Below are 27,964 nucleotides of genomic sequence, written 5' to 3' on the forward strand. Positions count from 1 at the left end.
TTTCTCACTGGGTTGTGCCTCCTGATTACAACTTAAATGGTTTTGGAAATATGCGATCACCTGAGAATAATTGCTTAGAAATTACTTCTTGCATGGGAATGAGGGGAAGGTGCATTTCAAAACCTTCCACACACTTTTCTTTTTTTCCCATCTGCGAAGCATTTCCTGGCCAAATAAAGCAGTTCAACTGCATTTCTCAGGTGGTCCCTGTAAGCCTCTGTGTGAAAGGGACAGTTTGTAAAGCTCACAGCCGCAGTCCTCGATCCCGTACCTTGTAGCTATTGCACAACAGAGGAAAGACTACAATTCCCATAGTACTTCCACATACTGGTACTCCAGTGACATCAGACATTACATGGCTGAGACTGGTTGTAAAGCAAGAAGACCAAAAATGTAAGCTTGGTGTTTCTTTCACTTCTGTAGCAGGGTGTTTGGCAGTGTGAAATCTTTGCTTACTAGGGGAGGATTTCAGTTGCCGCAGAGATATTGGAAAGGGTGTGTATCTAAAGAAAACATGAGGTGACATTTAAGGGCAAGCAATTTGTACTGTTTCTCGTAGTGTTGGTGCAGCTTAGAGACTCCTCTGTCTAGGAATAGCTGTGTGGAGTAATTGTTTAATGCCAGCGCTGCTAGTTTGTCTCGAGGGGCCGTTTCCTTGCCCACAGCCCAAAATCCGCTTGCTTCTTTTCTGCTGTTTTTGTCCTGCAGCTTCAACGGATGGAGGAGAGACGCTGTCCATAGCCTGGCAACAGTTTCTGTGTGCATGTAGTAAGTGAGGTGTGTAGTGTGTGTCCCATGGCAGCGATCTGAGGGGAGGTAAATGAGGTGCGGCAGCGGCCGGACCTGAAAGCACGGGGATCAGCTGCTGCTGCAGTGCTCTAGTGTGTACAGCTGGCATGTTGGAGTGCCTGTGCTGCCTGTGCTTCCACAGTGGCCTGTGTCGGTGGGAGGAATGCAGGCAGGGAATGGCTGGTGGCAACATCTGTGCAGGTTTGTCTCCGTGGAAGTTGATTCTCTCAACGGGATGAGGTTTATGTCGATTTTGTTGTTCAGGAGAGATGTTAGAGGTTTGGAGTAATAATCGTATTTTAGAAAGGTGGAAAACAATCTGGCAAAGCAATTTCTGCAGTGGGGTATTTGCTTATGTTGCTGTAGTTTAAACTAAGTGTAATGATTTATTCACCTGATAGTGCCCAGCCTTTCATGTGGTCACATATTGTAAGTGCCTGACAAAAACATAATTCTCTAAACACAAATGTCTCTTGGTGTTGACTGCCAGATTATTCTAATAGGGAGAATGAGGAGAGGCTTACAAAGTGAATGGGAAACCTGGGAATACTTGCTGTGATCTTTTCACTGAGAAATGTAATAAATTCTCAAACAGGTAATAGATCCCCTTTCATTTCTCTTTAGAAACAGTTTATATCTGTTGAATGGCATTATGACAGTGTTTGCTCAAGTCTGAGATCTTGAAGGCATCTACTTAGTACTTGAATTTCACAAAGTGAGGAGCAGGTCAAGTGGGAAAAGTAGCTTTATACCTGATCTTGGTAGTCTAATGTAATGATACAAGTCTCCATATAATGATATATAATGTATACAGATCCTTGTGCAGCTGATTAAAAAAATATTTATTTGGCCACATACGCTGGCTTGTAACTTCAAAAAAATTGCTTTTACACATACAGTAATTGATAATTTCATCATTTTTGTTTGTTTAAAAATATATTTGGAAAGACGTTTTGATTTAGTGGAGTTTAAACTGTACTAGATAGTCCATCTGTCAAAATGAATCTGGAAAAACATTTTGCAACTGCAGTTAGAATTTTATATTCCTAAACAAAAAAGTTTATACTGAGAGTATATTAATACCAATAATCCTATTTTGCAGCTACATGTGTTTGAAAGGACGTAACCTACAAATCACGCAGTTAAGTTACCTTTGGATTAGTTGACTCTAAAGTGAGTGGAAGTGCAGTTAAAAAACTCTGTACCTTTTTGTTTTAGTCCCTTGTGTTTCCCTGGTCTACCAGGAGATAATGGAGTGTGACACGTGGTAAGAATTGTAAGTGAAGGTGAATATATAGAGGTAGATGGTATTAAGTTCCCTTTTATTTCCATGGAGCCTGCATTAAACATGAATATGTTATTCAAATACTTAGATGTGTATTTGCTGACTAGATATTTTGAGTGTCATAGGCTGCTTAGTGATAGATGCATTAAAGTAGCTGTCTTTCACCACATTTCTAAAACTTTCCTTTAGCAGTCCCAAATTTGAACTTTTGGATAATGACATGTTGCAGCTGAGTTGTGTTTGCTGTTTTTAAAACTGAAACTTCATGTCAATATTTCATTAAGGATGTTTTTTAATGGGGGATTAGGGTTTCATGGCTCTTATAAACAAGAAAAAAACATCCTCTGAAACTCCAGAGTAAGGGCAGGAGGCTTCAGTCCTTTTTGCATGCAGAAGTACTTAGAAATAGTAAGACTTTGGTGTTAGAAGTACTTGTGGCTTTGGATCACAGTTCGAGTTTTTAGATCTCTAAAAATCTGTCTTTAAAAGCAATATTGTAACTTTTAAAAAATGGCTTAAATGAATTGCATATCAGGGCTTTGTTTCTAAACTACCTGCTGGCAAGTTATCCTTATTTTTTCTAACTAATAAAGCAAAAGTTGCAGTAAGTGAGGAGGTTACAAATTTGAATTTCTGAATTTACTGACTTTAGGAAGGCTGAAGTTATGATAATGGCACGTACATAGCCACAGTTCCTGGTAGATAAATCTGTATCACATGATTTCCCAAGTGCTTATTATGCTTAATTTCTTGTCATTGATGTTCTAAGTTTTAATATAAATGTTGCAGAAATGTTTGTGGTTTTGTGTTTAACTGAGGAAGCTCACAGAAGTACTGGTGTACTGTTTCAAGGATAATGTTTCTAAAGGTAGAATTGAGGAGCAGATTGGAATCTTCCCCAACAAACTTTCTGCCATGTAGCTTCGTAAAGCAGATAGGCCTAAATATAAAAGAGGTTCAAAACACGTGTGTTAAAAAAAGAAGAGTGGGTCTTTAGACTTAACAGTAGTTTTCCCATGTAACCTGGTTCTGGAACTTGTAAACCCTCAAGTAGTGTAGGTGGAAGTTTTTAGGCTTTCCTCATGATCTCCTTACAATATTAAGGTAATGTTTCAAATCGACTTTGTTTTCTGAAGGATTCGATGTACTGTAGTGTGCAGAACTGCAAAACCTGTGACTTTTCCACGATGGCATCAGTGTGTGTACATGTGCACACTGTGTCTCTCTGGAAGTGCAATATAAATCCACCTGAAGATACCACTATTTGTATTACTCTGAAAAGCAGGCATTCGGATTAGCAAAATTCACATTAATCAGTGAGGAATAATTCAAACTTAAGTTTCATATTTACTATGGCTTCTATTTGATAAATGCAAGAAGATTGTGGAAAGTGTGTCTGTGTACATACATATGTGTACAGGGAATACATTATCCCTGTATTTACTGTGGGACAGGATATTTGGGGGCAGAAGGCACCAAAATTAGTAGGGTGACTATACACATGCTGAGAGGGCTTGCTATTTGCAAGGTTTGTTTAAAATTTCTAGTGTTAGCTTTAAGAAGTGTTGATGAGAAGATGAGTGGACATTTCATTCCTAAGGAAGATCAGAGGCATTGCTTTTTTCCAGCTGCTGAATGGTTACATTGTTGGGGTGTCTGTCATTCCTCTAGTCAGTTTTGAACCGTCCATCAAATTCAATGAAATGGGGGGTGAGGCAGATGGATGTCTTGAGGGTAAAGAATTTCTGTAAATGCCATGGAAGTTGACAGCACCACAGAGGAGAGATCCAGATCAGTATCCTTGCAGGGAGAAAGGCTTCCACATGACGTCCATGGCAGGGGGGTTGGAACTAGATGATCTTTCATGTCCCTTCTAACCCGAAACATTCTATGATTTTAAGTCTTCAGTGTGGCCTGCTTATCCTGTCATGTTACAGTGGGCTCCTAGCTGGTTGCCGTTAGGGTGAGTAGGGAGGGACTGGGGAGATGGAGATGATGCAGTAAGGAAACTGCTTCTGTTAGGATGAGCTTGGGTTACAGCATGAACATATAAGCAGCAGGTCATCCATCTTTGCTGCTGATGGAACAACTTGTTTCCCTTTGGTATTGAGCTGTGGTCATTCATCTTTTTGCTTAAGAGATCTTTTTGAACAACGTCAGAAGAAAACAAAACCATTTACAAATTGAGGACGTGGTATTAAAGTACTCAATGAGAACCATTTTTTGATTATTATTAATTTAACGCAAAGCAAGCTGGCAGTGCTTCTTTAAGTAAAGCATTGGCTTCCACTAAAGCTCTAATGTAGTACCCTCACATCCTGAAGATATCCCAAAAGGTCTTTCTAGGAATGAATAATTTATCAGTAGTGCAATAAGCATGTGTTTTATCAGCCCCTAAAAGCTAAGTGACAGCCGCAGAAAGTTACCATTGAAAATCCATTTTTCTGAAAGAAGGTGTATTTGCCTGAGCACGGAGGGTAGCACTTGTACCTTTGTTGAACAGCTGTGTAAATTTTAAGCTTCGGTTGTACTTTTACATAGGTTGTGCAGCCTAATTGCAGCATCTGTAACGCTTTGAAAGTTTCCCATGATTTGAAGTAGTTCCTATTTTGAGATATAAATGGATTGTTGATTGGGGTTTCAAATATCAATTAATGCTTTGTGAAACCCACTTTTAAAGTTCCGAATAGTTACACTGTGTCACAGAGGTAGTGATTAGCCAAATCATTAATGGGTTTCATTAAGTCTGCTTTGACAGAACAGCAGCTAATAAATCACACAAATAGTTAACGGATCAGTAAAGGTTAGCAGCTTAGACACATATTGACTGAACAAATCATCATGGGAGGTATAAAGACATCACTAGTCATCCCTTCTGAAAGGAGACTGTGGGTAATAAAATTAGCACCTAGGAGCAATTGTGTGCACCTGAGTCATTTCATTGCAGAGCCCACTAATTTAGCTTAAATACAAGGAGCCTAATCTTCCATCTGTGTGGGCCACAGAGCTTTCTGTAGTGTCAAGGGATGTGTTGCTGCAGCTCTTCCCTTGCAATACAGCTGGTGTATTGTACATGCACTGAAGACCAACTGGCGCAAGAGCAGCAAGCTCAGCACTTCCCAGAAGCGTCGACACATCTACATGGACATTTCATGGAACTGTTCTGCAACCCATTCCTGGCTGCAGACTTTCCTGTCAGTCTGAGCATGTTTCTCTGCTGCATGGTGATGGAAACACTATAGGAAACCCGGCACAAGTGACTGTCAGAAATGGATGAACTTATTTATCCAGCTTGTAGCCTGTTTCCAGCAGGCCCTGGGAAAAGAGAAGAGCAAGGACTTGACTGTGGGTTGAACAAATCATTGTAGCAGACTTCAGATTGGACATCAGGATAGGTAAATCCTTAGTTCTGTCCTTCAGCAGGTCAGAGTAGGTCAGCCACAGTTGGATGTGGGTATTGTCTGACACAGTCTTATTACTTTAGGAGAAGAGCAAGTGCTTTAAGTTTTAAGAATTTATCATAATATTGTTGCACACTTTATCTTGGTTTATCTTAATTGTAAAAGCAGCCCTTCCCCCATTCATTTCTTCCACCAATTAGGGCTTTGTGTCAGTGAAGATGAAGCCTTATATTTGTGTAATGCACAGGCTTTTGCTGTGTCATGTAGTGCAGACATCTGAAGTTGGAGAAATGGCACGCGTGCAAAGTGCAGGCATGTCAGTAGGCAGTGGCATCTTGATAATCCCCTTTTCAATAAGGGAAGTATAGGAGGTTATACTGTAATGTGTGAATGGATGTGCAGAGCGCATAGGAACGGATTTCAGAATCAGCATGTTATACTTTGGGCTTTCATGGGAACATGCTTTTATGACTCCTGGTTTTGGATAGCAATGTGTCGCAGGAGCCAACCTTGCCTTTGCCGTTGAGAGAAGCTACGAGTCTGAAGATGGAGTGGAGCCCTTACATGGGTGCAGTCTCAGGTAGTTGAGGATTGTTTGTCCTGTCATTTGACAGGGATGGATGTTCAGTTCTGTGGCAGACGTGTGCTGGTGAGCAGAATCATGGGGTGAGCTTACATACTGGCGTCGTAGATGTGGACCTGTGTGATGTATCTATGTGACAGGATAAAGCTGAAGAGAGGAGTCTTGTCTGTCAAGCTGCCTCTGCCTGCATGATCTTAGGTGCAGCTCAGCGCAGCTGGTTTACCCATTCTGGGACTCCACGTGACCCGTGGTCAGCAGCTCTCATATCTGCTGAGCTGTTCTGTCATGTGGCCTCTCACAGCAGTAAAGCAATGTCGCCATTGTTCTGCGAATGTGAGACATAGGTGGTACTGGGGGAGTTGTGGGTGGTTTGATGTGGAGAGATGGTGGGAGGAGCAATGAGGGCTAGCTAGAAATGAGTTTCATGCATAATAAATACAACTTTAACAGACCTGGTAATTATTACCTTTTTTCTTTTTTATTTTTTAATTGTTTTTAAATAGGCTAAGTCTGTCCATAGGAATCTAAATTTCTGCTTGCACAGCAATGCTGCATACTTCAGGGAAGAGAACTTGTATACTTATAACAAGGACATGGTCAAACAAAGTGCCGCCCCTGGTAATTATGAGTCACAGGTGAGTCCAAAAAGTGAACTTGAATAGTAAACAGAAATAAATACTTGTATGGTATGTTGGTTTTTCTAACTAAATATATTGAATAACCACATAACAAAAAAACCCCTCAGCACCTGAAGAGAATTCTACATTACAGATGGAGCAGCTTTCACTATTACTTTGTGTCAGTCCAGAAGAGTGATCCTCTATTCATGGAAGTCAGCAGTTCCTCATTCAGTCTGGGTTTGAGTGCCTCTTGTCAAGGGTGTTTGTGAGACTTACCATAAAGTCTTCTGAGGAACAACTGCTGGAAGTTACCATGGTCAAAATTTTTTTTTTGTTGTATTCAATAATTGTATTTACATGCTAGTGTTTAAACAAAAGAAATAGCCCAGTAGCCCATGAGTGTTCTTAATTGTAAGTGGGCTACACAACCCATATATTGAACAAGCAGCTCATAAATGTACTTCTCCCGCTCTGCCCCACCTTAAGCGGTTCTTTTTTATATGATATTGACTTAAGTGTCTATGAGATGTCTGACAGAATTGATTCCTTTTTCTCAGCAAAAGAAAATCTTAATTTTTCGACTGATGAAAAGGAACATTTCCCTTTGCTGCAGCAACAAGCCTTTTTGATGATACAAAATTGGGATTCAGAAGGAAGTCTCCAGTAATCTGCCATTCTTATGGTTTTGTTCCTGATATTAAGAGATGTCGGAATAACTGACCTATTTAATCCCCTGGTTTTAGTTTTTGACACATCCTCATCACCTGTTAACTTCTGCTAGTTAGTTTCCCAGGTAGTCCAAGAGGACAATTTATCAAATTCTGATTTATTTATTTATTTATTTATTTTACCCACTGGTTTCAGAGAATTCATATCAGTGCATCCTGAATGGGTTAACCTGTTTCAGTGTGCTATAGATTAAGATGGCTGTAGGCAGGAGTTATTAGAAGCCTTAAGTAAAAAAACCAAAACAGTACTTTTTTTTTTGTTTGTTTTATCTTGCCAAGAAAAACAAGAAATAAACAGGAAATGTTTATCCTGCCAAGAAATCAGAGAAGAATACATTCAGTATAGAAGTAATAACACCGTGCAGTGCTATCATTTACTGTTGTTATGATAGATATTTATAAAAAGCATCTGCGAGCAATGCTCTGTAGCAGTGAGTTCCTGCAGTTTTAGGATAACTGACTGTAAAAAGGCTGTTACCTAATTTAGCTCAAATGCTTTTTGGCAAATCAAGAACTTTCTGTCGGATGGGACTTTATGTGAATTAAAGTAATTTTTTCTAATTATATAAAGAAGGAAATATTTAGCTCCGATTACATTATTTTTTAGCCTATATCTTTTCAGAGAATTGTTACTCTGATATAAGCTGCAGACTGTTCTCACCTCCAAACAGGAGGACAGTGAAGCCCTATTGAATTTTTTTAGCCTGTGTCCTCTAATGCTATAGTTCAGCAAGGTACCCCAGATATACATAATGTCACTGCAAATGTTTTATACAATTGGCGTAATGTAGTGGTCTCTGTGAAAGTCCCTAAAACTCCTGCCAGTCTGCTTGAGGGGCCTTCACTGCTCTGTCAGCAGCTATTACCATCTCAGAATAGATGGTGACAGTCTGGAATTGTTTCCAGTACTTAGCTGGATAGTACATGAAACAAAACATTTCCAGTAATAAGAAGTAATATTAGAGTCGTCCGCTGTATTCACAGTGCTGTTAAATCTTTGGACGAAGGATTTTTGGAAGGTCACAGATCTCTTGCCTCCTAGCTGCCCATCTCAAGCTGTGGTGGTAAGGCAGAAACCTCTCTCTGTGGAAAATTTGTCTTGTGTCTGTGTATGGGGGCACAGTGGGGGCACACTGGCACTTCTGTGTGTCTTCTCTCCATCCATGGCAGTGCTCAGGACTGACCACACGTGGTCCTGAGCAGCCTGCTCTGAGCAGGGGCCTTGACTCCAAAGGTCCCTTCCAACCTCAGCTGTTCCGAGATCTCTGCCATGCAGGATTCTCTGTTCCCAATACAATTTACTGTTTATCAAGTCCTTAACTGTGATCTGTAGCTTTCATCTGTCTCTACGTGCCTGGCAGCTGTGCTAGTTTGGCACTTGGTTGGGGGGATGGGAGGACAGCAGTAGGAGTGAGGGAGTAACAGCCTTCCTCAAGGTCTTTGCCCTCGCTGCTGGAGCAGTGAAGCCATCTACGTAATAACAGCAAATCCTTAGCACACAGCCTGGTCGAAGCAGAAGCACAAAGGAGCTGGGTCGCAAAACAAGTCAGTGTGCACAGAACTCATGTCACAGATACCATAACAATATCAATGCCTAATAGCTTTGATACTATTTAGTTTCATATATACTTACGGTTGAAATGTTAACATTATACCGATGAAGTTCTACTCGTTTATTTCTCCTCAAATAAAAGAAACTTTGAAAGAGCTTCTAAATACAAGGAACTGCTTGAGGCTTTTGGAAATAGTGAATGTTTTTGGTAAATACCTCAGTTGTGATGAGCTTCTTGCAGAAGTTAAAAGCCCTCTGAGCTCATTTGAAGATAAGGTGTGACTTAATAACAGTGTTAGATGTCTTGGAAAAAAGTGTCTTCAGTTTTGTACGCAGGGAGAGAGTTTAGTCAATGCACATTTCTATTTTACAGGAAAGAACAGAAGCTGTGTCTTGTTATGCTTTGAAAGGAAAAAAAAAAGAGATAATGTATCTAGGTTTTAGATGTGGTAATTTTTTTGTTGTTTTGAGAGGAAATTTAGTGAAAGCAGTGGCTTTCCCATGATTTGCAGGGTGTAAAGAATGAAGTAAAAGCCCTATGGGAGACTGTAGGAGTTGTCATTTGAGTTTTTTTTAATTTTTTTTTTGAGACAGTATTTCATTCACTGATTTTTAAGGTTGGAGTTCTGAGCAAAACACGTTTGTGCCTCTGCAGGCAGTCCTTTCTTTCCAAAGCCAGTTATGGAGGTTATGACTATCTAAAATTCAGTGAAGAATTTTGAAACTAAAGCAAACTGTAGGAGAAATACACTGTTTTATCCCTTTCCCTTTTTTGCTGTACCTTGTTAGTAGTTCATATGTAAAGCACAGACAAGAGTTTCTAATTTTTTTTTTTAAATTCTGTTTAACTAGGTAGAATGACAGCCTCCATTGTTTTGTAAGTGCTGAGTGACGAGGCTGTATCCAGGGTACATAAAGTACCTCTTCTACTGATCTTTAGTCACATTGTCCTGCACAACTTTCATTAGCAGTGATTAATGGCTCTGAAAAGAAAAGATAAATCCATTAGTTACAGATCCTATTTTTAATCGATGGAAACGTGTTTTATACTCTAGCCAAGGAGCATAATTTATCTCTGTGTTGCCTCCTCATAAGCTAAACAAGAGCAGGGCCTGGGCATTGGCATGTGCTTGTTGATACTGCTAGATTGTTGCTAAAATTCTGGCCTTGGTCAGCTACTGCTTTCCTAGAGGATACTCTACGTGTGGTTCAGGAGTCATTTGTAGCAGACAATTTGGATATCACTCTCCTTCTCTTCTGCAGAGTAAGCATTTACTTCTATCTCATGAGCACTGCTGTGCCACTTAGTTGTTCTTGTCTCTTATTTAACGATATAGATATTGACAGTGTGTTTGTATGGAATGTTACAGATTATGTGTCTAGCCTTTACAGGGTTATAGTAACTCTGTTATTAAATAAGGGTATGTTTGGATGTGTAAGACAAGTTTATTGGAAGTGATAAGCCCTTAGTGTAAACTTTTATTTTTTATTGAAGCAGTTCACTAAAGGGTTGTTCTGTTCTGCTCCTGGTAGAAGCACACTTGGCCAAGTAATATTTTACTACCTTTTCAGACAAGACCCAGGAAGGGAGACCTTCCGAGTCTGTGACAGCTTTCACTAACCCAAATTCTAGCTGAGGATTTGTAGTAAGCAAAATTTTACTGTTCTACTTTGAGAAAAGAGGGAAGAGAGAAAAATTAAATTAACAGTGTTTTCTTTTTTAAAAGGATGAGACATGAGATAGTGAAATGATCAATATTGAAGTTTTGTTCTTTTAGCTTATTTAGATAAAACTTTTAAAAAGCTCTACCTACAAAAAACTTTTAATGTGACTCTAGACAGACTGAATGCATAAGGCTGTGTTCAGACAGTGTAAATTTCCCTTAAACCCTCTGTTTTCTATTGGATTGTTCAGGGCTTCAGAGGTATTTGTCCAATAGGAAGCACCAGTCTCACAGAGTTGGCAATATGCTTCCTAGTGACAATGCAATTTTTATCTCAGAAGCAATAAAATGGAAGTTTTGTAGATCAGCTTAAATGTTTTTAAGTGTGAGGATCAGTCATCACTGCAGCACCATTTGTTCCTTTCATTTTGTGTTTTTTAGCCTTTTCGGGAATTTTATAAGTACATGGTTGAGATCTTTCTGCAGTTATTGAATAAGGGTTTAGCAAATGGTTCCATTTGTTGGATCCAAGGCTAGTTTGACCATCCTGATGAAAGAGCTTTCTTTAGCTGGCTTTTTGTACCTATCCCAGCTGTATTTACAAAGAACAATGTGACAGAAGTTACTTTTACCCTCATAGTTCTAAAAAACCCTCTTGTTTTCCATCCTTAGCAGCCAGGTATCCACAGTTCAGCATGTTAGGGTCTTAGAGTAAGCTAATTGCACTGTTTTTCTGCAGTAGGCTGGGAACTCTTCCTGCCTCCAGGTTGTACACACAGGACACCTGCCAACAGCACCTCTGCAAATTCCAGTTCGTTAATGTCCTAACACTGGGCCCTTCTGTCTGTAATGGGAGACTTGGAAAGATGGACAAACTTGCTTAGCAGGAGGGCTTTGCTAGAGGAGTGACATGCACAACATCATCTCTTTTTAACCTGCTGCTTTTGTTGAAAACCTTTGTCACTGACACATCCAAGAGAAGCTGGGGATCGTCAAACTATCTCCAGGTTGTCTCATGCCCTCAGAAGTGATCTTAGTTAAGTGTAAATATATTGGAACTTCCTGTCATTTAATCTGCAATTTCTTTCCAATCTCCCAGGCATTGCTATCCATATATTAATAGTCAGTGGGGTGGCAACTCTTAATATGCTCTTTGAGAGCTGAAGATGAAATATATTAGTATTTGTAAGGAAGCAATTCCTTTTTTTTTTTGTCCTCCCTGCCAAAAAAAAAAATATGTATTTTTTTTGAGTTGGCCTACTGACTTTTTTTTTTTTTTTGCCAAGAACACAAACAAATTCAGAAGTTGTTTCAGGGAGATGGGTTGAATTACTCAAAGAACCTGAAAGGCAGCATCTTCAATGAAATATATCTTGAAATAGGAAATCCCCTCAATAGATTCTTTTCAACTGATGCAGTGGTATTTTTCTTTGTGCTTATAAGAGCCTCAGTTTACTAAGAAATGCTTCTAGAATTGGATGGGTACAGAGGCTGCTAAGTGTTCTCCTTAGGGCAATTTTGTTAGTTACTGGCCTCCTCAGGAAGGTGTAAAGCACAGGGTGGGATGCTACAGTCAGCTCCAGTCTGTATCCAATTCCATGGCCTCTTGCAACTAATGATACATCTGGGGTTTTGGATTTTTATTTTACTTTTTTTTTTTGTTGTTGTTGGTTTTGGGTTTTCTGGGTTCAGGCTGGTTTTCTTTTTTTTCCCTTTGAGTCTCCCAAATATTATTTTCAGAACCACAAGTACTCCATCTTGAGTGAATGCCTTTACTTAGGAGAATTAAAGGGCAGCTAGTTCAGTTCTCTGTCATAAAAGTTTTTGGTTTTGTTTTTTTAAGAAAGCTTGAGGTTTTACTCCTGGAGTCAGAACTTGCAAAAGTTAATCAACAAGGATTGAGAGTCCTGGTGGTCAAGCTGGACATTAATCAACAGTGTGCAGCAGAGAAGGCCACCCTTATACTGGGCTGTCTTAGCGTAGCCAGAGGGGTGAGCGCAGTTATGATCCTCTCTGTTTTGCCCTTGTGAGACCACAACTGGATACTGTGTTCAGTTTGGGGCTCCCCAGTGCAAGAGGGGTACTGGAGTGAGTCCTACAGAGGCTCCCAAAATGTTTGTGGGCTGGAGAACAGGATGCCCAAGAAGAGGCTGAGAGAGCTGGGTCTGATCAGCCTGGAGAAGAGAAAGGGAAGATCTTACAGATGTGTGCAGCTGCCTTACGGGAGGTTGTAGAGAAGGTAGTACAGACTATTTTAAGACTTTTTTTTTTTTAAACTAGGACAGCAGTTAGATATTAGAAAAATTTGCCCAGAGAGGAAGTGGTGGGATCTCAGAAGTCATCTGGGCAAGTTTCTGTCAGCCTGATCAAATGGGGTCTGCTCTGAGCAGGGCATTAGGCCACATGACCCCAAGTAGTTCCTTCCAACTCTAAGTAGTTTTCTGATATTCTACTTAAACCTTTATCAATCACAGATTCTGTTGTAGTAATTCCTGGTTGAGATACCTCATGAGGTACAGTTCGCTATGTTACCTGGATCTCCTATTATTTATTCTTTGAATAAATAATTTATCTATAATAGTCTTTTCTGGACCAATACTTAAGGACAGATCACTGATCTTACCCAGATTTTACTCTGTGAAGTTTACAAATGTCCCTCCTTGCTTACCATGGGCGCTCTGTTGGAATATTTTATGTTTGCAGGGATATAGCAAGGATAATAGCTCTTCCCTTTGTTTTCTCAGAAGGGATGTGTATGCCTGTGACATGTGCATTTCCAGTCATATAGACTAGAAGATTCTGAGCTTGTGAACGTGACACGCAAACACCTACAATGTGTAGACAATTCCTATTATTCTATAGTAAGTAAGTTTTATTATTTACTTATTTATTTTTAGAAGATGCATACATTTGTCAGATTTGGACTGCTTTAAGGCAGGAGAGGGAACAAGTTTTAGACTGTATCCTTTTGTCATAGCTGCACTTGATTTTCCTGAAAAATTATTTAACTCAAGATATAAAAAGAAGGTTTGCTTTATTGCCTTTACTGCTTATTTATATAAACATCTAATGTTAAATACGTTTCCTTCTCTTTTCAACATAGGTAAATAGCAAGAAACAAAAAATGGACACTCAATTATTTTCCCCGTTATTAGGAGCCATTACTAGTACGCCACCTCCGCTAGAATCTTCCCGTCTGTATAGTGACTGGTCGGCATGTGGAGAGGATATTGGCTCAAAAGCTTCTTTTCAAGACTGCACAAAGAAACGGTATGAGCATTCTTGGTAAAATCTTAGGGTACTGTTCTGGAACGCTGAAATTGTTATGGAGCAGAGTAAATGGGATTCTGGATCTTTTTGGAAGAATTTATGGGATAACTAGAAACTCAAAATTTTTCTTTACTGTATAAAAGTTATTATAGAGATTGAGGTGGGGGGAAGGTAGGGGGTCTGTCTGTGTATAGATGTGTGTGTATAGATGTGTGTGTATAGATGTGTGTGTATAGATGTAAAAACATTTTAAAATTTGGAAAGAATACTACATTGAGGGAAGGAAATGGGAAACTGCTGTATGTAATTTGAAAACTCCTTAAAGAAAAAAGCCACTCTCCTTCTGTGCCTCCCATCCCTCAGTACTGTAGCTCATAGTGACCCTGCTTGATAACGTAGAATATTTCCTGGAACAAGAACAATGCAGAGAGTGTTAGACACAGGTCGCGTGTAAGTGGTACCTCTGCTGCTGAAAGCACAGATATGCATACAGCTACTCTTGAAAATACGCCAGCCTACTGTCTTATTGTGCCCTTGATATAATGCACTCAAGTTTGATTTTATATATTTAAAAAAAACCTGTGGTTTTGGATGCTGAATGAATGCAAAGGGTCTGTGTTACTTGAATTATGAAAGATTTTTATTCCCCTGCAAAAAGCCACTCTGCCCAAGTCTTGACTATTGCAGGCATTTCTGATCATCTAGTCTTAATAATGCAGTAAAATTATTAAAGTTACAGAGAAGGGCAGTGAGGCTGCACAGGGGTTTGAAAGCTTCCATGTCAGTGGAGGGTGAATGAAACTCCTCTTGGGTTTTGATAAGTCAGCTCTGCAGAGGAATGATTTCTATAAAATCACAAATGGTACAAGGATTGTAAGGAACAGGGGATAATTATTTCACAGTCTAGAAACTAGGGGATACCCACTGAAATAATTCGGCCTCTCCTTCATGTTGGTAATTTTATAGCTTGTGTACAGCAATTGAAATTGTAGTGTTTCTATTCCACCCTTAGAAATGCGTAAATAATTATTTCATATTAGGCTTCCCACTTTCTTCTTTCCAGCTTAATGCCAAGTGCTGGCAACAAAATATTACCTTTTGGTGGGGGCAGGATTGGTTGGTACAGACTGGCACAGCAGCTTTTGACAGCGATGATTATGCCGTTAGCATTTCTAATTTCAATCTCATTGCATTTTTTTATCACTTGCCTAACAAGAGGAAGTTTGTGGGGAGAAATGGTAGTTCACTGGTTCACAAGGTGCTGAAAGGTAACAATTCATAGAATCATAGAATTGTTAGGGTTGGAAGGGACCTTAAAGATCATCTAGTTCCAACCCCCCTGCCGTGGGCAGGGACACCTCCCACTACATCAGGTTGCTCAGAGCCCCATCCAGCCTGGCCTTAAAAACTTCCAGAGATGGGGCTTCCACCACCTCCCTGGGCAACCTGTTCCAGCGTCTCGCCACCCTCATGGTGAAGAACTTCTTCCTGTCCACTCTGAATCGACCCATCTCTAGTTTTAATCCATTCCCTCTAGTCCTACCATTACCCAACATCCTAAAAAGTCCCTCACCAGCTTTCTTGGAGGCCCCCTTAAGATACTGGTAGGCCGCTATAAGGTCTCCTCAGAGCCTTCTTTTCTCCAGACTGAACAACCCCAACTCTCTCACTCTGTCCTCATAGGAGAGGTGCTCCAGCCCTCTGATCATCCTTGTGGCCTTTCTCTGGACACGTTCCAGCACGTCCATATCTTTCTTGTGGTAGGGGCTCCAGAACTGGACGCAGTACTCCAGGTGGGGTCTCATGAGAGTGGAGTAGAGGGGGAGAATCACCTCCCTCGACCTGCTGGCCACGCTTCTCCTGATGCAGCCCAGGAGACGATTGGCTTTCTGGGCTTCTAGTGCACACTGATGGCTCATGTTGAGCCTCTCTTCCACCAGCACCCCCAAGTCCTTTTCTTCAGGGCTGCTCTCAAGCCAGTCCCTGCCCAGCCCATATCGGTGCTTGGGATTGCCACGACCCAGACGGAGGACCTTGCACTTGGTCTTGTTGAACTTCATGAGGTTGGCATGGGCCCACCTCTCCAGCCTGTCAAGGTCCCTCTGGATGGCATCCCTTCCCTCCAGTGTGTCAGCCGCCCCACACAGCTTGGTGTCATCAGCAAACTTGCTGAGGGTGCACTCTATGCCACTGTCCATGTCGCTGGCAAAGATGTTAAACAAGACCGGTCCCAGTACTGATCCTTGAGGGACTCCACTTGTCACTGGCCTTCACTTGGACATGGGCCCATTGACAGCCACTCTTTGGGTGCGGCCGTCAAACCAGTTCTTTATCCACTGAATTGTCAGTCCATCAAACCCATATTTTATCCTCTTGGAGACCAGGATGTGATGTGGGACAGTGTCAAAGGCTTTGCTCGGGCCCAGGTAAATGATGTCAGTTTCTCTCCCCTTGTCTATTGATGTTGTGACCTTCTCATAGAAGGCCACCAGGTTTGTCAGGCACGATTTGCCCTTGGTGAAGCAGTGTTGATTGTACCCAATCACCTCTTCGTTATTCTTCTGCCTCAGCAGTGCCTCCAGGAGGATCTGCTCCATAATCTTACCAGGCACGGAGGTGAGACTGACTGGCCTGTAGTTCCCTGGTTCCTCCTTCTTTCCCTTTTTGAAAATGGGGATTATGTTTCCCCTTTTCCAGTCAGTGGGGACTTCACCAGACTGCCATGACTTTTGGAATATAATAGAAAGCGGTTTAGCAACCTCATCCTACAGTTCCTTCAGTACCCGTGGGTGTATCCAGTCAGGTCCCATGGACTTGTTTACTTTCAGGTTCATCAGATGGTCACGAACCTGATCTTCACTTAAGATGGGCAGTTCTTTCCAGCCCCTGCCATTGTCCTCTGTGACTCTGGGAGTGTGGCTGGAGCCCTTGCCAGTGAAGACTGAGGAAAAGAAGTCATCGAGAACCTCGGCCTTCTCCATATCACTTGTCACGAGCTGCCCCGTTTCCTTTCTGAGGGGGCCCACACCCTCCCTAGCCTTCTTCTTACCATTAATGTACCTATAGAAATTTTTGTTGTTTCCCTTGATCTCCTCGGCTAGGTTTAATTCTAACCGAGCTTTAGCTTTTCTCACCAGGTCTCTCGCTGCTTTTGGACAGCTTCCTTATATGCCCCCCATTCTAGCTGTCCTTTCTTCCACTCCTTATAAAGTTTCTTTTTGTGTGACAGCGTGTCCAGGAGCTCCCTGTTCATCCAGGCAGGTCTCCTAGCATTCTTTCCTGCCTTCCTCTTTTTGCTCCTGGACATGGAGAAGGTGATCCTTGAATACTGACCAGCTGTCCTGGGCCCCCCAGTATTAGCTGTAAGTTCTAAGTTTAACCTCTGAGTGCCAATCCACTCATTAAAATACACAATGTCTTCTTAAAAACAGCCTTAAGGTTACTGCAAGGTAATAAATGCAAGGTAGGGTGGTTTTGTGTTTAGTGTTGTTTTTTTTTTTTAAGTGATCCAAAGAATTAAACAACTAAGTGCTCTTTGTTACTGGCAATCCATCTGTACACCCATTCTGAGACTGCAGATATACACTAGCGCTTAAGGTTAAAAAAAAAAAAAGAAGGAAAAGCTAAACATTTCATCTTACCTTCATCTAGTCTGTAAAATTTATTTGGGCACTTTCACACTCACTGCTGTCCTGTGCTTGTTCTTGTCTTTTTTTTCTTTTTTTCTTTTATAGTCCACCCAGCTTCCTGCTGCCCTGTCTGCTGTTCTAAAATGGCCACTAATTTTATTTTTAATTTCCATGCCACATTGTAAATCGACTCTGATCTCTCCCTTGTTGAAAATCATGTAGATGCAGGCTTTCATCTATGATCTCCAGTTGGTTGCAGAAATTGGCAGTAAATCAGTCTCATTTAAAAAAAAAAAAGTAAAAAAAAAAATTACCATCTGACAGAGACACAGAAGAGATCAGGCTATCAAATATTAGTTACAGTTCTATATTCATAAAACATTTTCAAGAATCTTTGCACTTATGTATATTCTAAGCAAAATCATGTAGGCCAGATTCCTTACAGAGGAAGCTGAGTGGTCATGATGTAAATAATAGAAGTAGCTAGAAGTCAAAATGTGGTTTTGACTTAAATAGTAGTAAGGTGTAAGTGGCTAATATTCATTGTGGCAAGAGATTAACAAGGTGACAGCCTTAATAGTTTATCCCATGTTTTATAGTCTTTGTTAATCAAATTGTGAAATCAGCGTGAGTAGTTATGTGGCAGCATTAGCAGAAGATGTAGTTGTTTGGATAAACTGACACCAGGGAAGCCTGAGAGATCTTCAGGGACACTGAAACAATCAGCTGGATGAGAATAGGATGATGAGTGAAATTTATTGATGCAAACCAATGCATATTAGAGGCAAGGATCTCTTAACAGTGTTATGTTTTAATTAACTTCTGAGAGAGATTTAGGTATCATTACAGACAGCTCTGTAAAGATCTCATTTTGCATCTGAAGTAAAAGATAAAATTTGGGGTTGTGTTGAGAGTGGTGATGCTTGAACCTTTGGTATTCATCATGAATATTTAACGCAGTTGTGACCAACTCTTTTCTAAGGAGGGATTAAGGAGTGGCTCAATATAAGTACAACTTAAATTTTTTTTTGAGATTAAAATAATAGTTCTTGAATTATGGAAGTAGATCAATTAGAATGCTCAAGATCTTGAGAAGATTGATCCTATTTGCCCTCTAAAGAAGGCAGTCAAGATTTGAGGAAATGTCTATAAAATACTTATGTTGATTGAGAAGAGAGGAAAATCTTTTGCTGCTCCTGTCTCTTCACATAACAGCTTGAGAAGTCTCTGTCGAAGCAAGAAGTTAGGAAAATTGTTCTACTTCATTTAGGCTGTAGAATTCATGAATGCAGGGAGAGTTTTCTGTATATGAAATATATTGTGCTGAGAATACATGAAATTCAGAACACTTAGCAGACGCTGCTAAAATAAATCAAAGGTTTAATGCTTTACTTTTCCTTTTACCTGTTTTGTTTAGGAGAAAAAGACTTTTTTTACCTAGGCTTTTTTGGTTTTTTTCAGGGCACCGATAAACCTTTCTTATTCTGGCAATGGCCCTGATATGTTTGGGCTAGTGTCAAGCATTTTAGAGGAGCCAAGCAAGCCAGAACCAGTTACAGATTGGTAAGTTTGTTCTGAAAGTTCTTATGTGTTGTGTACTGGTTTTTATGTCCTCCGTCACACGGATATGATACACATTTTGAATTATTTCACGGAGTTGAGTAATGAAGGTCTAAATCCCCTTGAAATATAGAAGTGTTTTTCTTTACTTCAATTGTCAGAAAAAAAAAAAGGCAACAAAACGTTAGAAATGCAAATTTTCTGAAGTCTTCCATCAACCTACAGCATTGGGGGGGGCGGGGGGGAATAATCTTATTTTAACCAGTAGGGAGTTGACTGAATACAGTCAAATGTAAAATATTTAATAAATCCAAATAAACTCTGCAGTTCTGAGTATACATATTGTAAATGAGAACAGCATTTATAGTCAGATTTCACATAGCCTTTACTCAACTACAGCAGGAATATTTCCCCCACTTTACATTCCAGAGGAGAGCTGTGTATGGTTAGCCCAGAATGTAATGAGGGAAATATGTGTGTGTTGGGGAAATAACTGATACATTAACTGTTTTAATGTATGAAAAGTTTTAAATCATTACAGGAGCTTTGTTTAACTTTGTTACAGGAATTCTCTTTCAAGATTGTTTCCACCGATGTGGGCACCTGATCTTGGAAGCAATGGTGAATTCTCAGGGCTCTCATCTAAGCATTCTGTTGAAAGTAAGGATTTTTCAAACCTGCTGGGCACACAGAACTGCTATCAGGAGCACTTGCAGAAGTCTCATGATGTGGAGATGTTACACAGAGGTTTGGAAGATCTTCATCTCATAGAGTCTTGGCTTTCTCCATCTGGCCCTTGCTCTCAGCCAGATAATATTCTGAAGAACAGTTATCCTGAAAATTCCTCTTTGCATAATAATAATACAATTCACCAAGAAGGATTTTCATTTCAAAATGTGGACTATAATCAGCATTTGTGCAGTTATGACCACATGAAGTTAAATGGAGACTATGAAAAATTCAGCTCCAATTTTAGCACTTTTTCTTCTCAGAACATAATGAAAGAAGGCACTAGCATTCAGAAAGACTATTGGAAAACTGAAAGAGCAAGAGGCAAAGCTCTGAAAAATGATGCTCAAGAACAAACTAAGTATTCCTCTGATCTTTCCAATCAGCCTGTTGATGACTCTTGGGATAAAGTGTCCCAGAACAACCACTTGTTTTCTAAAAGATATGAAAACTTTACAGCTGCCCACAAATTGCAGCCATCTGTTCATCCATCGCTATATTTTTTCAATCAATCCCCTAAAGAAAATAATTTTTCTGGAGGGACAAACAGAAAACCACAGGAAACCCGTGTGCAAAATGGTCGTCGTAGCTTTACTTTGGGGGATGCTCTTAATAATAATGAGTGTAAGATCCATATTAGTCCGAAAGAATGCTCTCATAAAGTATCTGAATATGATTTATCTGTAAAAAATGTCATGCAAAATGGGAGTTTTTCATCGTACCATGGACATACGTGGCTGGATGGGAAAATTACAAGTCCAACATCTGCATCTGATATCACGTATGGAAAGCAAGTGGTAACAAGTCCACAATCATCTTCAGGGGTTTCAACCATGTCCAGTGGTTCTCCCACACATCAGTCTGTAACACAGTCCTCTTACTACTCACAGATCTTACCTCTCCTCCCTTCAAGGAAAGATGGAAGGTTACAAATATCAAATGGTGTTTCTAATAATTTGGGAGTTTCTAATTTCATCACAGAAAATCAGAAGCAAATAAAACCCATGGGACGATCCCAGCATGGTTCATTGACTAATAAGGAGGGTCAATACCGTAAATTCCCCATTAATTTTTCATCTGACTGGTTAACACAGCAGAATGTTCTAAGTGAAGACCCTGAAAAATACCACAGATTTCAAAAAAAGCAGACCCAAGAAATTAGTAATAAAGATGACAGAAGAGGCAAAAAGAATTGGATTCCTCATTTTGGGTATACAGCCCCAAACCGTCAGCACTTCAATATGTTCCGAAAAAAACATGAACAGAATGGTGGTAGCATGGCAGATTTCATCAATCCTTCTTTTCTTCCTTCTTTCCCATTAATGTCTGATTTTAAGCAAAATCCCAGCTTTCCTCCGTTTAATCACCATCTGTTTTCATCAGCAAATAATTTCAGTTTTCCTCCATCACCATTTCCATTCTCAGAACTTGTTGATCTTTTTCATTACGATGATTTTAACCACTTGAATCCCTTCATCAACGATCTGTTTTGTGGGGAAATAGCTGCACCGTACTTTGCCTTTCCAACACCATTTAACAAGTACAGGCCTCCCAGAAATCGCAGTGGACCTGCTAATGAGCTTCATATCCGACTGGAGGAGTGTTATGAGCAGTGGAGAGCTTTGGAGAAAGAGAGAAAGAAGGTAAAACCCAACTGATAATAACTTCCTATCAAAGCTGGTGAGCGCTTGAAACAATTTATAGAGAGTAGATCCTCGGGGCTGTCACTCCTTTTGAGGAGGCAAGAATTCTGTTGTCATGTTGTTAAATACCTAGAGCACCACCTACAACATCTGCTTTAAATATAACGCTTGTGTTGTTTGCCATGACTGCTTTTAAATTGTGTGTGGCTTTGAGCTTCAGTTTCTAACGTCCTTTCCCCTTAGACAGGGCTGCTAACAGATTTCTGTTCACTTACAGTATTTGCTACAGCAAGTGTGGTAATAATGTCACCGGCCAAAGCACTGAATTGTCGTTAGCGTGGGTGTTTTTCATTTATATGGTCAATAAAAGACCATTAGCTAGTTGTTATTGCCTTTGTTATGACTCTAGGGCCACCAGCCATATATGGTGATCCAGCAGGGCCCTCACTGCCACAGGTGGTTCTTAAAGTCCTGGCATTTAATACACCTTAGTGCTCTAAATGTCCATATTGCACAGTTTGGTTAGATGCGTTTCTTTTTTTTTTTTTTCTTGTCCCATACTCCTTCTCTCCAATTAAATCTTTAACTCCAGTATTACAAATCCAGGTTCTCCTTTTCCCCACACAGTCATTTAAGGAAAGAAACTGTGGAATGTTTTTTTGGTTTTGCTGGTTTTTCTTCCTTTTTTTTTTTTTTTTTTTACTGTCAGTGATATAGTGGTGTCTTTCCCTTATTCTTTTTGTTTCTTGTTTTACTAAATCTTTTGTTTAGTTGGAAAAAAAAAAGTAGTAAGTAAGTAATCCTGGGCACCCTGTACATAGCTGTAGGGAAAACATACAGTGTTCTGAATGCACGTGACTTCTCCTAAAGGAAGGTTCAATTTATACTCTTCTTGTTACAGTGACTCTCCTGCCTCAGACTCTCTTGCTAAGAGCTGTTGTCAGGGAGGGGTCACACTACTGATAAAGGTGTTATGCTTGGGAATGAAAGCTCTGTGCTCAAAAGGAGCAGGAGATGCTTTCCCAAGAGGATTCAAATCTCCATACGAGGTCTCAAAAACTAGGTTGTCAGTAACCCATGGTCCTAATTCTACAGTGAGTGCCTGACTACTTCTTCCATGCTGGAGAAGATTCCTGGTGATTGGAGAAAGAGACAGGTATCTGACCAAACTGGATCTCTGGAGAGCACCTTTTTCTTTCCAGCATCAACTGTGAGACCTTGCTAATGGACTTTTGGAAGTGTAAATAGAATTGCCTGTATTGTTTGCACACTGCCTTTAAACAAGACTTCTTTCTGCCTGTCCAGTCTTCTAGGAGTTCCCTACAAGTGAGAAAGGGTGATGATGATTCTTGCTCCAGTGTGTCTGAGACAGAGAAACTCTTCTGCTTTCTGTTGTGGCAAAAGCGGCTGTTCGAAACCTGCTCATGCAGGATTTGGGTCAATTAAGTCATTTGGGAAGACTGAATCATAGCTTTTATCTCATAATTTATGTTTTTGTGTTTTCATCATTAAAAAAATTATTTACCTTCATTTCATGATGTTGTTAATAATCAAAGGGATTTAATCGTTGAACTTATCTGGTCCATTCTATGTCATCCAAATTTATCCTAGTGCTCTACTCAGGCTTTCTCAGTCCTTGATTTTTGTAGTTACAGACTACACCTGCAGATAGCTTTATTTATGAGTATAAACTGATCTCAGTCCTGCAAACCAGCTGCCATAGTGTGGCTCACATTCCTACGACCAAACTACTTATTCCTCATAAGAGGATGACTGCATCCCGTCTGCCTGGCGGGAATGTACATGCACTGCATTAGTCCCTGTTTGTAGGTACAATTTGGGAGGCTGCTAGTTGGCAGGATTTAAAACTCTCAGCAGCTGTTTTTACAGTCTGAACAACCTAAACTATCCCAAGGTGCTGTCCTTGGCCACACCTAAACTGTTGTTTAACAAACTAGTATGTATAGCTCACCTGTACGTATGTACATGGGAAGGGACTTTCTTTTGATATTCTCACCCTTCTGATATTTTTGTCCTACCTGAATTCCTTAAGAGCGCAGACAGAAATTCCCCCCCAGCAGGACTTGCATTTAATTCTAGTTTGTCCAATCAGTCAGCCCTTTCAGCTCTCAGCAACCTGTTCATTGCAGCTGCTTTGGTGTTCACAGTGACAGTGAGCTTACCTGTTTCCTTCTATAAATCTCATTCTTCCACAGATCCCTCTTTTAAAAAAAATTCTACAAATTGTCTGTTTGGAATTGCCCGCAATATTAAATGCACAAATAGATGAGTACTGAGAATTACTTATTAGTTGTAATTCTTAAATACCTGGCGGTGTTACATGAATTCATGACCCTTTCTCCATCCATTTTTTTCCGAATATCTTTAAGCCTTCTGAGATGAATGCAAGTAGAGTCAGTCAGCTCTTGTAGCTCATGTTAGGTGAGGACAGAGACTAAATAATATGGATATGTCAGTAAAGCAAAAAGAAAAGGACTTCAGCACATACCTTCATTATGAATGTGCATAGTGTGGATGTGGACTTAACTTTGCCTTGAACTGTAATGTGGTATCTAATATTTCTCTCCTAAGTCCAGTGTACACTGCAGAAGGAACAGGAGAGAGTATCAGCTGCTAGTTATGTCTTTTTTACTCCAAGTGTAATAAGTTCCTGTCCAGAAATAAGTTTGGAGATGTTTAGTCACTGTCTGCATTGTACAGTGTTTTTGTCGGTTCCTTTCTCAATAGGGAGTTTCGCAGCTCTGTTGATGACTCTTTCAGAGTTGATACCAGTTTGTGTTAAATCTGGCTTTTAACATTGATGCACTTCAGATACAACTTATGCTGGTGTGATCACCTGTTTCTTTTGGTAATAATCATAATGTGTGACACTTGAGAGATGCAGGGAGAGGCATACAGTTTAAATTCCTGGGGTACTGTCAAGAATAGCTTTGCCTAGGTCTGTGTCCAGGATTGGTTAAAATAAAGTTGTACAGCATTGGTTCTAAATGTTGCTGCTGAGCATTGCATGCTGAGGTAGAGCTGGAGTAGAGAAGTGTTATTGTTTTTACAACATCTGGTTTTACACCTAGACAGATATTTGGGAGTGTTTTTTTGGTAAATGCAGTCAGAATTAAAGATAGGAAGTGCACTTCTAATTTATTTGAAAGTTCTAAGTGACCCCAAAAATATGGCTTGAAATATTGTACTGATTTTAAACATTTGCAATGGCTATTTATTTCCCTTCCAGACTGAGGCTGACCTTGCAAGAAACTTTCCAGGAAAGCGCATATCTAGCTCAAATAACACTCCTGTATCCCGACTTCCTGCTAACCCATCACGCGTTGATCGTTTGATTGTCGACCAGTTACGAGAACAAGCCAGGGTGAGCTTTCTTGAGCTTGATTTTTACGTTTGTTTAATGGAGATTTAGCAGTTTTGATAATTTCAATGTATCTGGCAGGTGCTCACGTTAATAGGAAAAATGGAAAGGCTTCGTGGTACCCCTGTACACGGGAACATATCCGCTGCATTGGAACACCATATGGAAGCCATTCACGTAACACAGGCGAGGCGCAAGGATGAGATTATTAATGCTGCTAATCCACAGAGACAAGGAGCACCACGTTATAACAATGAGAAAGGTAACTGCTTTCCATTTCTCTAGTTTTCAAAGCTTTTTTTAAGATTTAATTGTGAAAGTGTGCCATTTAAAATATGCAAATTTGAAATATGCAGCAATTATTACAACTTCGACCAAAAAAGCTTGTAAATCTAAACCTGTCACTTTTAAAAAGACTTTAAATAACTTGGAGATCTTTTTTCCTCTTCTATTTTTCTGTTACTAGTTTAAACCCTTTGAAACCTTCTCCTCTCAACTAAAAGAACTGTAAAAACTGTTCAGTGATATTATATAACCATAGTAGTTGTCCTAAAAGTAAAAATATACTTGTTTTTAAACAAGTTTAATTTTTTTTTTATAGTGGTATAGCTAGTCTTTCTTTTCAGCTTATAAAGTAAAAGAAATGTGTTGGTGCTGTGTTAATTGTGTCTGTCTACCTTATCTAAATCACAAAAATGCTAGAAATTACATTTTAAGGTTCCCAACTTCTGTTGACGTAAAGCCAGAATAATTTGTACCAGGTGTATGTACTTCTGGAGAAGTAGTGCAAAACTTGGTCAAGTTGCATTCCCTTCTAATAGCATCCTGTAAGTGATAACCTGCTGTTCAGTGTAATTATCATACAGCTGATACATACAAGAATTTGGGGGTTGGTGGTAAAGATCACATTATCTTTCTGCAGAAAATACCTGTGTCTCAGAAAATGATTTCCAAAGAGGAATGCATTTCCCCTGCTTCACCTCCATCCTCTTTTGGATCCTTGCTCAGCACAGTCCTATATTGTCTTATTTCCTGTTGCTGCAGTGAAGCTGAGAGTGTGGTTCCTTTGGCTTCCAGCGATGTGTTATGGGATAGTTCTTCCTTGTAAGAAGGGAAACATAAACCGTAAAGAGTGAAAATGGTTTGCTTTCACGAGTTAGGTGTCAAGCATGATGTCATATCCTTAAAAGTAATAATCCTATATGCAAACCAACTTCTAAAAGTACTCCTAAAATTGAGTGATGTGACATTAGCCCCAAGCATAAGCCAGGAAAGCAGGTAGTCATAGTCTTATTGAAAAAAGAAAAATCCTACAAACCATGTTTTCGATAATGCTTTCTAGTAAAGGCATATAGAAGCATGATTTGAACCATCCTGTATCATACTTGTAGTTAGACAAATTGCAATTAATCTTTTATGGTTAATGGTAACATCTGCGGTGTAGTTATGTTTCTGAAGAAGACCTGTGCTGCTGCTGGGTGCCTGAGCACAATCTAAATCATGTATGGAAAAGCCTTTGGTCTGTTTTCCCCTGTGAAATGTGTGTTTCTTTGAGTTCTTCTGTTGGTGATCGCAAATCCAAAGGTCGGCAGTGAGGCTGGGTGGGTATCAGGGCCACTGAAAGGAAGACAAAGGAGGGAAAAAAGGACATAGCTACTAGATTTGAGTAGGTAGTTTTACTAGTCATACTTGTTAGTATCGTTGTAGATAGTCCGCTCTGATAACGCTAATTAAATGAGCTTAATTGTTTTATTGCAGGCCTGATGATTATGCCACTGAATTTTGGACACAATTATGGTTGCTATTAGTGTGAGATGTTCTAGCTATCACTTGCAAGAGAAGGAAGATAACTGATGGAATTCAACCAGTGCAGTACCCCAGGGCACAGCATTAGCTGTTTCTTGAGGACACTTTGGGTACTGGTGATGGGTTGATCAAATTTACAGAATTTTTTAATGTTTTAGTATTACGAGGCTTGTATACTAGTTTAACCTGTAACGTGTTTTTCTGTTGCAGATGTTCTGGCTCTGGCGGCTGCCATCAGGGAGTTGGCTGCTTCCACACGCAAGGCTCGTACCGCTTTATGGTGTGCATTACAGATGACTTTGCCAAAAACCTCTTCAAGCGGTCCAGTAAAACAAGAAGTTGTTGAAAGGGCATTGCAAGAGCTTTGTCCTCCAAACACAAGCACACAAGAAAAAAGCAGCATGGAGCATGAAAACAAAGGAAGCAAAAAAGAAAAACCCGAGGAACCCATGAGAATTCTGGAATAATAACAAATAATAATAACAATAATAACAAAAGGGAGGGCAGAAGGCTGAGGACTGGGAGGGAAGGGCAAAGTGCCCTGCATAGTGCCATGGAAGGTGTTTTGGACAGGTTAGCCACATGCAAAAGGGTTCATATAACTGATCAGTGCTGCACTTCGATTACTGTGATTCTGGTGTTGAGAGACACATCTTGTAATAGTGTTAATGCAATTTTAATATTGCTGGTATTGCAATGTCTGCTGCATAAGAATTTTATTATTAAGAGGAACTAAACAATAGCTGAGCATTTCCTTGTTTGCTTGTCCAAAGCTATGTGTCAGCTGTCAGTCAAGCCATGACCTGAGAAACCAGAGTGTGGCAGAACTTAATTCTCCTTATTTTTTGTTAATGATACAATTTAGCATACTCAAAAAAATCGATTTGAAAGCTATTTCATAGTTGTTCAGGGGGGTTTGGCACCGATATGTAGTTCTTTTAAGTGTCAAAGTGATCACTAAGTAGTTTGCATCCGATCACTCCATAGGGGGCAATCCACACTCCTGTGTTGTTGTTGTGACAGGGAGTCAGGTCATTCAGGTTATCGCTAGCAGTTTGACAAGAATAATCAGTGTTTAATGTTGGTTGTGTGAGATGCTTCAGCAGTTTCGCTGCCAATTCAGTTTCTAGTTAAACCAATGTAAACCGAGCTTTTCTATAGCATAGCCTGTTAAAATTTTCCATTTAAAAAAAAAAAAAAAAAGGATTTTGTAGATTTACATTGAAGTACACATTAGCAGGTGATAAAAATTGTCACTCAGGATTAGAAATTAGATTTATTGATTACTCAGTGGGTTAAAAAATGGTAACTATATAACATAGT

The 27,964-nt window shown here is 39.9% G+C and overlaps 1 protein-coding gene across 3 annotated transcripts; it reads left to right on the top strand.

Annotated features, from left to right (window-relative positions):
* Window positions 1-343: 343 nt before the first annotated feature.
* On the top strand, window positions 344-27,964 carry LOC134510551 (meiosis-specific coiled-coil domain-containing protein MEIOC-like). Of its 3 annotated transcripts, none has more exons than XM_063323843.1 (8): window positions 344-393; window positions 6,562-6,693; window positions 13,726-13,892; window positions 18,983-19,084; window positions 19,647-21,453; window positions 24,704-24,838; window positions 24,917-25,097; window positions 26,852-27,964. In XM_063323843.1, the coding sequence occupies exons 2-8, from the start codon at window positions 6,652-6,654 to the stop codon at window positions 27,106-27,108; spliced, it is 2,691 nt and encodes an 896-aa protein (XP_063179913.1). In that variant the 5' UTR covers window positions 344-393; window positions 6,562-6,651; the 3' UTR covers window positions 27,109-27,964. The 3 variants fall into 3 exon arrangements, with proteins under 3 accessions (XP_063179913.1, XP_063179914.1, XP_063179915.1); XM_063323844.1 differs by lacking the exon at window positions 344-393 and adding an exon at window positions 13,367-13,487 and having other exon boundaries at window positions 6,591-6,693; XM_063323845.1 differs by lacking the exon at window positions 344-393 and adding an exon at window positions 13,367-13,483 and having other exon boundaries at window positions 6,591-6,693.

The sequence above is a fragment of the Chroicocephalus ridibundus genome, chromosome 2, assembly GCF_963924245.1.
Source record: "Chroicocephalus ridibundus chromosome 2, bChrRid1.1, whole genome shotgun sequence".
Taxonomy (NCBI): Eukaryota; Metazoa; Chordata; class Aves; order Charadriiformes; family Laridae; genus Chroicocephalus; species Chroicocephalus ridibundus.

Excerpts from the sequence above, each read along its gene's own strand:
- LOC134510551 (XM_063323843.1), top strand. The coding sequence starts at position 6,652 with ATGGTCAAACAAAGTGCCGCCCCTGGTAATTATGAGTCACAG. Across the intron at positions 6,694-13,725 it reads CTGGTAATTATGAGTCACAG|GTAAATAGCAAGAAACAAAA; the intron begins GTGAGTCCAAAA and ends TTTTCAACATAG. Across the intron at positions 25,098-26,851 it reads ACGTTATAACAATGAGAAAG|ATGTTCTGGCTCTGGCGGCT; the intron begins GTAACTGCTTTC and ends TTTCTGTTGCAG.